General features: G+C 39.2%; 1 protein-coding gene across 1 annotated transcript; it reads right to left on the reverse strand.

Moving 5' to 3' along the window:
* Positions 1 to 9490: 9490 nt before the first annotated feature.
* LOC105056042 (uncharacterized) lies at positions 9491 to 11310 on the reverse strand. The gene is made up of 3 exons (XM_073248101.1): positions 11157 to 11310; positions 10495 to 10576; positions 9491 to 10382 (listed from the first exon to the last, which is right to left on the reverse strand). Exons 1-3 carry the CDS (start codon positions 11175 to 11177, stop codon positions 9664 to 9666), a joined length of 822 nt encoding a protein of 273 aa, XP_073104202.1. The 5' UTR covers positions 11178 to 11310; the 3' UTR covers positions 9491 to 9663.
* Positions 11311 to 12708: the final 1398 nt, after the last annotated feature.

Raw genomic sequence — 12708 nt, forward strand, 5'->3', positions numbered from 1 at the left:
AAAGAACAGAAGAAATGAATCTCTAGATGTTGTTACCGTGTGATTTAGTTTTTCTATCGTGAGTTCTGATAAGATAGAGATTATGAAAAATTTATTAAATCCCTTCGTCTGTCATATGTAAGATTTATTTGACTCAAATTTATTTGTAAAATCTCATAAAATTTTTTTCATAATTCACTCTATCCTGACCAAGATCTTCTTATCTACTAAGATCGATAGATTTCATCTAAGTGTATACCCTATTTTACAACGAATCTACTATAGCCAACTACATCGCAAGGATCCGAATGGCTAGAAGATCAAGTATTTATACAGTCAAACTATAGCAATCCCATTGTGAATAGTCGAGTCACTATAGGTCAAAGAACTAGTCACACCACTACAGCATCGAGAAAGTCACTGATGAGTGAGTAGACATCCAAGTGACTTCTTGTGTTGGTCATGCTCTGTACCTTTATTCTTTAACAAACACATGTATTATTGCTTCAGTATCCCCACACTATGACTCAAGACTCGTCTATCCTAGAGGAAGCGATCCATGTACCAATCTAATCAGATCAATCACCATCTTTGTGATGATCTATCGATTGAGAGTAATTTAAAAATTAACCATCAATGACACATATCTCAAATTTTCAACTCTTGAGAACATGTGTCATCATCTTATTAATTTTCTGGATGATTCATTGACACATATCCTACATAAATAAAATTTAACTGTCCTAACTAATTAGGTCAAGTATGAAATTATGTCCTAGAAAAAATTAATATGTCACTCCGATTGGCTTCTAGGGTATACATCTAACACAATCATCTTGATACATGTTTGCTTGCACTTATGCATGAATGTCTTGCATGCATCTTAGCCTAACTCCATGCACTCCTGCATCTTGTCTAGCCATCCGACCATTAGACCAAATTGATGGTGCCTTACTGTGGCATGACTTTACTCCTGCATCTTGTCCAGCTATCCGACCATTAGACCAAATTGATGGTGCCTTGCTGTGGCATGACTCTAAGTCATGCCCTTGTCCACTCAGGTTGGCACAGTGAAAGGCACCCCTCTGTGCCAATCTATGTAAGCGGCTAGTGGGTTCTGACAAACCTCACGCATCCGAAGAGCCCGATGTCCATAGCAGGAGGTGTGATAGGCAAGTTAATTGGATCTACTCTCCAAATTATTGTAGAGTTATCTCCTCAAGGCTAGTCTTGCTTTCTAGTTCATCCTTTCAATGAACCAAATACGCTGTCTTTCTATACTTCTTGCTCTGCCCCAAACTCAAGTGGTTCAATATCCTCTCAACCTCCTTTCAAACTACACCCTCATAATATCTTCATGATATGACTTTAAGAAATTAATACAAAATATTGGGTGCACCTTCAACCTCTCCAGTAATTGCAACCTATAGGCAACATTCCCAATACTTTTCACCACTTTAAAGAAATATCATACGTAGTAATCAGGCCTCGATAAACCCTTTTATTATTAATTTTTTTTTAGATTTGCGGAGATAACTTCAGTATGACTTTATCCCCCGCATTGAATTCTAAGGATATGCCTTTTTTTGTGTACTTATTGATCCACTTTGCTGCTTTGCAGAGACTATCTTATGCCTCCTTAAGCATTTCCTGTTAATTTCTAGCAAATTGGTATGCTGCTAGATACAAACCCCCCCCACCCCCCTCTTTTCTACATTGCAAGTTTTGAAAGAGTGAGAGGTTATCTCTCCAAAGCCAATTTGATGGAATTGATCCCAGACACAGATGATCGATGAAGATTGCAGTAGAACTGGATAGTATTCAGCAGCATCAATCATTTTCATTGGCTTGTAGAAATATAATGCCTAAGGTACTCCTCCAACAATGTATTCACCCAATCAATTTGACCATCAGTCCAGAGATGATTAATTAGCTATGGAGAACTTTAGTTCAAACCCCTTTAATGAAAAGAGATAAGTCTAAAACATTCCAAGAAACTAAAAATCCCTATTGCTAATGATATCTACTGGCAAACCAAAATGTTTCGCAATATTTCGATCGAATACGTCAATAACCACCACTGTAGGACATGCTTCTGGTGTAGGGACAAACACTGTGGATCATAACTATGACTAAAAATAATACATCAACCTTTGGAAAGCCATTAATGAAATCCATAGACACAAAGACCCAAGGCTTCTCTGCAATTAATAATTGTTGCAAGAAGCTTGCCTCTGTCTACCGCTCCACTTTTTTTCTATTGGCAAACCAAACAAGACTAGATTTAGCCTCCAATGTCTTCCTCTATCCTAGGCCAGATAAGTGTATTGGATATCAACACCATCATGTGCTCTTTTTTTGACTGATCTATCCAATTAGGATCATGCATGAGACTCCCTGATAAGATGCCTTCTGAGTCTTCCATCATTAAAGATATATAGTCTGCTACCTTTTGCCATCAGCAGATCATCCTCAATCTAGTACCTTTAGATTACTTTATGTTGGACCTATTGAAGCAACTTCAAATACCCAACGTCCATCTTGGCAGCATTCTAGACTTTGTCGGTAATGTTGTCTTCAATCCTTGAAATGGCAGCCATGGTCTCCATGAGACTCAAAGCATCAGCAACCTAGTTATGCCTATCAAAAGGAAATGGTTAGTAACATTATTAGTTTTTACCATGAATCTGATACCTAGTAAAGAAATTTGTAAAACTCATAAGCAATGCACCACTGCCAGCATCTTCTTTTCATCATAGACAAAAAATACTTTTGTTCTACTTCTTTTAGCTTTCAACTTTTAAAAGCAATAGGATGTCGTTTCTACACCGACATGCCTTTAACAGCCTGATCGGAAGCATCAGTATATACCTCAAATAGCTTCTCATAATCAGGCAACTTCAATGTAAATTTTGTAAAACTGGTAGCTTGGCTTTTACCTCATTGATTTCCCCTTGACATTTTCTTGACCAAGTCTAATTCCTTTTTAGTAAATCAATCAAGGGAGTAACTTTCTTGGAGTAGTTGGCATAAACTTGCAATAATAGTTAGCAAACCCCAAAAAACTTTTCAATTCAACCATCCTTGTAGGCACAGGCTAGTCAATGATAACATGCACCTTCCTTTGATCTATCTTTATAGCACCATTCACCACCATATGCCTTAAAAATTTGATCTCCATAAAGCAGAATTCATGTTTTTCTTTATTCATGTGCAAAGTGTTTTCCCTCAGTCGAGTGAACACAAGCCTAAAGTACTTTAAGGAGTCACTATAAAATATTATATCATCCAAGTAAACAATAATAAATTGATTGATATAGTCATGAAATACATCATTCATTAAGTTACAGAAAGTAATCGACGTCTTTGTTAAGCTGAACAAAATAGCTAAAAAATCAGACAAGCCATACCTTATGACCATGTTGGTCTTTGGCTCATTCCTTTCTGTAATTCTAACTTGCCAATAACCCAACCATAGGTCCAACTTGGTAAAATACTTCGACTTGGACTACTAGTTATTCAAGTTTGAAATCAGAGGCATCGAGTTCTTATTTTTAATGGTGATTTTGTTCAAGCCTCTATAATCTATACAGAGCCTGAGTGATCTATCTTTCTCCTAAATTAGTAGTACTAGAGCACCAAATAGGGCTTTAGATAGTTGAATTCTTTTCTGAATCTAGTAGTTCCTCTAACTATTTATTCAATTCGGTCAATTCTTTTAGAGACATCTTATAGGGAGCTTTGATAGAAGGCCTTATATCGGAGACAAGATCAATCTTAATTATGATCCGCAACACATCACGATGGCAACCCCTTTGTCAAATCTTGGGGCATTGCGACACTAAATTTCTTTAGAATTCTTGTAACATCTGTAATTATCTCACTGTCTCTTTTGAGGCTATCTCAATGAAAGCAGAAAGGTACATGGTTTGGTCCTTTTCCAACCATGGACCATCAGCATCACAGAGACTATCTTTATTTTATTTTTTGCTTAGTTTAACATCTATAGGCATGCTATGCCCTACCACAAAGTATGGCCTCCTTTTGTCATCGATCAGCAATCCAAATAGACATGGCATAATCGTCAGTTTGGTAACCATAAAGCAATCATTACTAACCATCATGTTGAAGTCATCCAATGGAATCACCATTAAGTCCATCTTGCCATCCCAATAATCAATGGCTACTTTGACTAGTTTATGTTAGGATTTAAATGATGAAATTTGGCACTATTTGCCTACACTATTTAGTAATAGGGAGCTTTGATAAAAAGCCTTGTACCGAGAACAATATCAATCTTATGATATATAGTACATCATGATGGCAACCCCTTTGGCAGATCTGGGGGTATTATATTGCTAAATTCCTTCAGGATTCTTGCAACATCTGTAACCATCTCATTATCTCTTCTGGAGCTATCTCAATAAAAGCAAAAAGATATGTGGTTTGGTCCTTTTCCAACCATGAACCATCTATATCATGGAGACTATCTTTACTTTGTGTTTGCTTACTTCAGCATCTACATGCATGCTATGTTCTCTCACAAAGTAGGGCTCCTTTCTGTCGCAGATCAACAACCTAAATAGATATGGCATAATTGCCACTTTGATAACCATGAAGAAATCATTGCTAACTATCATGTCAAAGTCATCCAATGGCATCACCATTAAGTCCATCTTGCCATCCCAGTCATCGATGGCTACTTTGATCAGTCTATTTTAGAATTTAAATGATGAAATTTGGCACTATTTATTTATTGCACTGTTTGCATATAGAGAGCTTTGACAAAAGATCTTGTGCCAAGGACAATATCAATCTTATAATCCACAGCACATCATGATGGCAACCCCTTTGGCAGATTTGGAGGCATTATATTACTAAATTCTTTCAGAATTCTTACAACGTCCATAACTATCTCATTGTCTCTTTTGGGGCTATCTCCATGAAAACAAAAAGATATATGGTTTGGCCCTTTTCTAATCATGGACCATCTGTATTGTGGAGACTATCTTTGCTTCATATTTTGCTTATTTCAACATCTATAGGCATGTTACGCCCTATCACAAAGTAGGGCTTCCTTTTATCACTGATCAGCAATCCAAATAGACATGGCATAATCGCCACTTTGGTAATGATAAAGCAATCATTGCTAAACATCATATCAAAGTCATCCAATAAGATCATCATTAAGTCCATCTTGCCATCCCAATCATTTGATGGCTATTTTGACTATCCATTTTAAGATTTAAATGAAATTTGGCACTACTTGTTTACTACACTATTTACTTATAAGGAGCTTTGATAGAAGGTCTCGTAATGAGGATAAGATCAATCTTAATTATGATCAATAGCACATCACAATAGCAACTCTTTTGGCAGATCTGGGGGTATTATATCGTTAAATTCTTTCAAAATAGTTGCAAAATTGGTAACTATCTCACTATCTCTTCTACGGCTATCTCAATGAAAGAAGAAAGATGTGTAGTTTGGCTTTTCTCTAACCATGGACCATCTACATCATATGGAGACTATCTCTACTTTATGTTTGCTTACTTCAGCATCTGCAGACATGCTATGTCCCACCAAAAATAGGGTCACCTTTTGTCACTAATCAGTGACCCAAATTGATATGGTACAATCGCTACTTTGATAACCATGAGAAAATCATTGCTAGCCATCACATCAAAGTCATCAAAGGGCATCACCATTAAGTCCATCTTGCCATCCCAATCATCGATAGCTACTTTGATCAGTCTATTTTAGGATTTAAGTGATAAAATTTGGTAATTCTTACTTAGTACTGCACTATTTTCTTATAGGGAACTTTGGTAAAAGGCCTAATGCTAAGGATAATATCAATCTTATGATCCACAATATATCACAATGGCAACACCTTTGGTAGATCTGGGGGCATTATAGTGCTAAATTCCTTCAAAATTTTTATGACATCTGTAACTACCTCACTATCTCTTCTGGGGTATCTCAATGAAAGTAGAAAGGTATATAGTTTGGTCCTTTTCCAACCATGGACCATCTGCATCGTGGAGACTATCTCTGCTTCATGGTTTGCTTACTTCAACATCTATAGGCACGTTATGCCCTATCACAAGTAGGGCCTCCTTTTGTCGCTGATCAGCAATTCAAATGGACATGGCATAATCGCTACTTTGGTAACTATGAAGCAATCATTGCTAACCATCACGTCAAAGTCATCCAATGGGATCACCATTAAGTCCATCTTGCCATCCCAATCATCGATGGCTACTTTGACTAATCCATTTTAAGATTTAAATAATAAAATTTGGCATTATTTGCTTACTGCACTATTTACTTATAGAGAGCTTTGATAGAAGATCTTGTGATGGTGATAAGATCAATCTTAATTATGAACCATAGCACATCATGATGGCAACCCCTTTGGTAGATCTGGGGGCATTACGTCACTAAATTCTTTCAAAATTCTTGCAACATCTGTAACTATCTCACTATCTTTTATGGGGCTATCTCAATGAAAGCAAAAAGATACGTGATTTGACTTTTTTCCAACCATGAACCATCTGCATCGTAAAGACTATCTCTGCTTTATGTTTGCTTACTTCAGCATCTGTAGGGATGCTATGTCCTACCAAAAATGGGGCCTCTTTTTGTCGCTAATCAGTGACCCAAATAGATATGGTATAATCACCACTTGATAACCATGAAGAAATCATTATTATCCATCACGTCAAAGTCATCCAAAGGCATCACCATTAAATCCATCTTGCCATCCCAATCATCGATAGCTACTTTGATTAGTTTATTTTTTTAGAATTTAAATGATGAAATTTGGTATTATTTGCTTACTGCACTGTTTGCTTGTAGGGAGCTTTGACAGAAGGCCTTATGCTAAGGACAATATATATCAATCTTATAATCCACAATGCATCACGATGGCAACACCTTTGGCAGATCTGGGGATATTATATTGCTAGATTTTTTTAGAATTCTAACGATATTTACAACTACATCACTATCTCTTCCATGGCTATCTCAATGAAAGTAGAGAGGTATATGGTTTAGCCTTTTTTCAATCATGGACCATCTACATCATGAAGAATATCTGTGATTTGTGTTTGCTTACATGAACATCTATAGGCATGCTATGCCCTGCCACAAAGTAGGGCTTCCTTTTGTTGCTAATCAGCAACCCAAATAGAAATGGCATAATCATCATTTTGGTAACCATGAAGAAATTATTGCTAACTATTGCGTCAAAATCTTCTAATGGCACCACCATTAATTAAGTCCATCTTGCGATTCCAATCACCAACAACTACTTTGATCAGTCCATTTTAGGATTTAAATAATAAAATTTGGTCCCGTTTGCTTACTACACTACATCATTAAAGGGTGGTAGTATGTTGTAGAGCTTGAAAAGTTATCTTTTTTTTTAAGGAAAAACATCTTAATCCACCATCATAGGGCCAAGTTATAACACTCGAAATTTTAGCATATGATTTGACATTTTGATGTGGTGATTCTTGCTCATAAACCATATATAATCCTCCTTATAATGACCAAAATGATTTATATCAAGTCTGATAATTCTCTTATATCAATATTAAATGAAACTAAAATTTTTATCTCGACTGAAATCTCAATTTGTAGGGCAACTTTGGATATACAATATATACAAAAGTCTTGTCCTATGTTTCCAATCAAGATAAATCGATAAAATCCAAGATATTATAAGCTGACACAATATTATTCGTATCAAAAAATATTTTTTAATCACTTTTATTTCCAAATCTTGAAATTTTTTTGAGGCCAGGAGGGGCTAAGCCCCGCCTTTCCACCCTATTGCTATCCTACACTCGAGGATAACTCCTACTGAAATTGAACTTCCTCCTCTTGCCACTTAATTAGCATCTAAGAGAGCCTTTTTTTTTTGTTAGATTTAAAATCGATATGTAATATATTTCTTAATCCATATTTACCATATTGGCTAGTATTTCAATATCTATATGAAAATATCAATTGATAACTCAAAAAAATATTGATTCTCCTATTTTTTACTTACCATATTCGCTGATATAAATTGAGATCTTAGTTTATTTCAGTCTCAACCATCTACCGAGATAATTGAAATATTGTTATATTAAAATTTTAAAAACTTTGAATAAAATCAAAATTTTAGTTTTAGTTTATTTTCATGTACTATGACTATCATATACAAGACATACAGGCGGGTTTTTGTTTCGCATCAGTTATGGACCTGATAATCTTAGATTTTGTAATGGTTGGTTGAAGACTTTGATTAACATTCTCTTGACCTCAAGTCAACTAATAGTCCAATGTGGATAGGAATGCTTCTAACAACCAATCTTTAGCTGAAGCACATAGGAGCTAATGGATAACCCGGTTGCTACTATTTTTTTCAAAGAAAAGATAAAGGGGGTTCGAGCCATCCCACCAGATAAAACTTATATAGTCAGGCTGATCATGGAAGAAATTATGATCGGTCTGTCATTGTCTGCCACATGTCCACCACTCCACAGAGAGGAAAAAAAAGAGAGAAAAAAAAACGAAGGAACTTAAACGAAGAGGGGGGAAAGGGGGGTTGGTGACGCTAAAGCCAGGAGAGGGGAGGGGTGGGGCCGCAGTGGGGGTGGCGTGGACGGCAGGTGTGACACGGATGATGGTGGGGTGGGGCCATAGCAAGGGGGGCGTGGACAATCGCGGATCGTCGAGGGTGGGGAGGAGGGGTGTTGGCCAGGATAGGGAGGGAGGAAGGGGGTGGCACAATTTGAGCCAAAGGGAGGGGAGCCAGGGTGCAGAGGGAGGAGGGGGGTGGAGCGGTTTAAGCCAGAGGGTGGGCACCGAGGCAGAGGCGGCACGGAGGACATGATCGTGGAGGCCGCCAGGGGGGCGCGGTCACAGGCGGTGCAAGGGGTGCAGTCATCGAGGCGGAGGTGGCGTGGGGGATGCGGTCGTCTGGGCGGGGGGCTGACGGTGGTGCAGGGGTTGCGGTCATCGAGGCAGGGGGTTGGGATGTAGGCATCAGGGAGGAGGGAGGGGATTCAGCCATTGGGGACGCACTTACCATCAGTGTCGGGGGGGTGGTGGAGGGCAGGGTGGTGTACATGTGGCAGATGATGACGGACGATGATAATTTCTTCCATGGTCAGTCCAACTATAAAAATTTATCCCATCCCACCACCCACCTTTATCTATTTTTTGATATCAGAGTCCACAGCGGATCAAGCTTAATACTTGAAACTTTCAAGCATTAGAGTTGTATCTTCCATGACAAGGAAGGGATCTGTCTTCCTTCGAGCGATTCCATCTTTGAATTATCCATTGATTGCTCTGAGATCCATGTAGGCAGATGAATGATGGAGTTTGAACTGCCAGGAGAGCTGTGCATCAGGTGATCAAATGGTGGAATTTTTGTGGAGGAAGATGAATACTCCTCTCATGCAAAAAGTACAATTGCGACCCTGCCTTTTTATTTATTTTTGGAGCAAAGCACTAAGAAAAAACTTCACATTATCAAGAATAAAATCCTCTCATACAATATTCAAAAACACAAACACACCAAAATAACAATTTATTTCTTCATTACTCCCCAGCAGAGCTAACATCTTTCACTCTTAATACGGATATTATCTTCGAAAAAGGACAAACATGCACGGATACACATGATCACATAATGGTACATGACGTTGGCGGATCCTCCTCGCAAAAGAACTGGAATCCTCCATGAGAGGGTCCGCCATAGTGCAGTACCGGTGGACAATAATCAGGTACACATCCGTAGACCCTTCCACAAGAGCAACACCGGGACCCTCCTTGGTGCCCCACATGGCAAGGCATCATGCAACAAACCGGCGGGGCCGGTGGGCAACACGGTACGGGTTTCGGGCATGGCTTGGGTTTCTCAGGTGGCTTGGGTTTCTCAGGTTCAGGTTTTGGCGGCGGCTTTTCGGGCTTCTTATCACAGCATTTAGGGTCCACTACTATGATTTCTATGTCGTTGATCACCTTGCAGCATTCTTTTTTTTTGGGAGTTTCTTCTTTTTTATCCTTAGTGTCCTTTTTGGATTCATTCTCCTTGGGCTTCTCGGGCTTAGGTTTCTCCTTACACGAGGTCTGAACAGTGCATTTAGGATCTTTGTGATGGTCACATACTACAATTTGGACGTCGTTGATCACGTTACATTTACAGGGTTCTACTTTGGGAGGTTGTGGTGGCGGTGGCGGCGGTGGTGGTGGTTTGTCAGGTACAATTTCGATATTTATGATCACCTTGCAGGCCTTGCACCAGAGCTTCTTGGAGAGCTTATGGGGATCGAATGGACCGATGACTGTGACAGTATTCTTCTTCTCGTCATAGGAGATAGTTTGTATGGGCTCTCCTCGTTCTTTGTTGATGGAAATCATGGGCCAAAAATCGGATGATTGATAGAATCATTAGTAGCTAAAATATTGGATTAGAATGGAGGCAGTGAAGTGTGGGGAGGCTTAATTACGTACCTTGTAGCTTGCACAGAACCTTTTGAATCTTTTTGTAGCAACAACGGCAGCTTAGGTCAACCGTTATGACAATCTTAGAGATCTGTGATACAATTTATTTAGTGAACGTGAAAATAATATGAAGCACCCCAGCTACCTAGGAATTATGTGAAAATAAATACGCAATACAAATGATCATGCTGTTGTCTTGATATGAGTATTAAAAGAATAAGAAAAAAAAGGAAAGGAAGAAAGTAAAAAGGTGGCAAAAATGCAAGCATCTATCTGCTTTTCTAGAAACGAAGCATTTAACTTGCTATTATATATATATATATAGAGAGAGAGAGAGAGAGAGAGAGTAGGGACAAAAAAGAAAATAAAAGCTCGAAACTTGCTTTCACTGATAAATTTAGAAATAATTTAGCAATAATTGTGATCTTAAGCTAATAAAGGAAGGATAAATAATGTATGTCAAAGCTAAACATGGTAAGAATATTGATCTAAATAAAAGAGAAAGAAAGAAAAGATTCAAGAGTGATGAAACCATCCGCCAAGCCTCTAAGTTTTATTCTGATAAAAACATAATAGGGAATACCAAAGCTTCATACTATCATCAACATACAACTGGAAGCTTTAGGAAAAAGATCATGATATTATCAATAAGCTTCAGGAGAACTTCCAACCTTTTCCTTCTTTTCCGCCATTGCTAGATTGAAGCCAGATCCTTATACTGGACGTTCGGTTTCGAGGGTAGATTTATAGCGAGGAGTGCAGGGCGGGGGTAGCCTATTGTTTAACGTGAGTGACCGACAGAAAAGAGGATGAAGATGTGACCGGGTACCAACCAATAATTGTGGGAGCACTGGAGAGGAGTTGGTAGCTTGGTTATAATTGCCATCATGCTAAGGGTAATAACTTTTTCAAAGACCATGGGAGTTTGTGTGTAAAGAGAAGCTATGGGACCTCTGGGTTATGATTTGGTTCTCCCGTCCATGGCAGTGGAGTCATACACAGAATATAATATATATATATTAAAATTTAACGCCTCGACATTCAGCCCACATTAAGCTCACAGTGAGGTTCGCGGTGAAAAATGAAGTCCAACGAGATCAAGATCATCCCAAACGAAACTCGGATGGAGGAGATACGAGCTTTTGAAGTCGGCACGAGATTCGAGGTGGCAGAAGACCGCCGGCGGCCGGCGGAGCGGCCCAGACGGGCAGGCGGCCCAGGAGGGCGCGCAGCCCAGCCCGTGCGCGAGCCCACGCACGGGCGCAGCCAAGGCCCGCGCGTGCGGGCCGGCCCAGGCCCAGGCAGCGCCTGGGCCTGTACCCCGGTCCATCGTGGACTGGGCGGTCCACGGCTGGACCTGTGGACTGTGTGGGCGTTTCCCACGCGTTTCTCACGATCCACGGTACTATTTCATAGATCAGAGTGCGATCGAACGGCGTGGGTGGCTCCCGATCTTAATCTGACGGTTCAGGAGGTTATTTGGCTTTGTTTAGAACTCCTAATCCCTCTCTAATCAGGTTTAAGCCCTTTAAATAGGGATGATCGGTGAAACAGAGAACAGGCGACTTGGTTTTATCTCACAAAAATTCGTGAGGGCTGTGTTCGCACGAAAACCAGAGAAGATCGGAGCCCGTGAAGGAAAGAGAGAAGGCCGTATGCTGTGAGAGAAAGAGCAGGAGGCTCTTGGACAGCAGACGCCGATCACTTTAAGGATTCAAGGGATCTTCCAAGAGAGAGAGAACTTTTGAGAGGGAAACTTCTAGTGAGAGAGAATTGGGTGTACAAGGTTGAGGATGAAGTCTCTTCTTGTAAAATTTTTTTTCATAGTGAAGTTTGCATGTTCCATTAAGACGAGTCTTTTGTGGCTGATCCACGTATTTTAATTATTTGATTTTGTTTCTTCTTTCTTTCTGCTGCATCGCATGGTACTGAAAAGATTTGAGAAATGATGTCCTGATAGATATCCATCCAATAATATACCATCGGATATAATACATGATTTGACGATCACATAGTTTAATTTTCTCTTGTGATCATTTTGTGCAATGCAATGAGATCGTGATTACATGGTCCATGCATTGCATGCATGTAGTCTGCCGTGCCATGTAGTGCATGGAGACTATACGACATGTCTGTCATGCAAGAAAAGAGAAAAATGAATAGGTATTATTACGTTATCTTTGAACTATTATTTAAGATAAAAGTAATAACGGAAAGGTAGTG

Source organism: Elaeis guineensis, chromosome 13 (assembly GCF_000442705.2).
Source record: "Elaeis guineensis isolate ETL-2024a chromosome 13, EG11, whole genome shotgun sequence".
Taxonomy (NCBI): Eukaryota; Viridiplantae; Streptophyta; class Magnoliopsida; order Arecales; family Arecaceae; genus Elaeis; species Elaeis guineensis.

Bases quoted from the DNA above. Each gene is read 5' to 3' on its own strand.
- LOC105056042 (XM_073248101.1), bottom strand. From the start codon at position 11,177: ATGGCGGAAAAGAAGGAAAAG. The intron at 10,577-11,156 runs GTTGGAAGTTCT...ATTGTATCACAG, and splicing joins TGGCGGAAAAGAAGGAAAAG to ATCTCTAAGATTGTCATAAC. The intron at 10,383-10,494 runs GTACGTAATTAA...CCATCAACAAAG, and splicing joins GGTTCTGTGCAAGCTACAAG to AACGAGGAGAGCCCATACAA.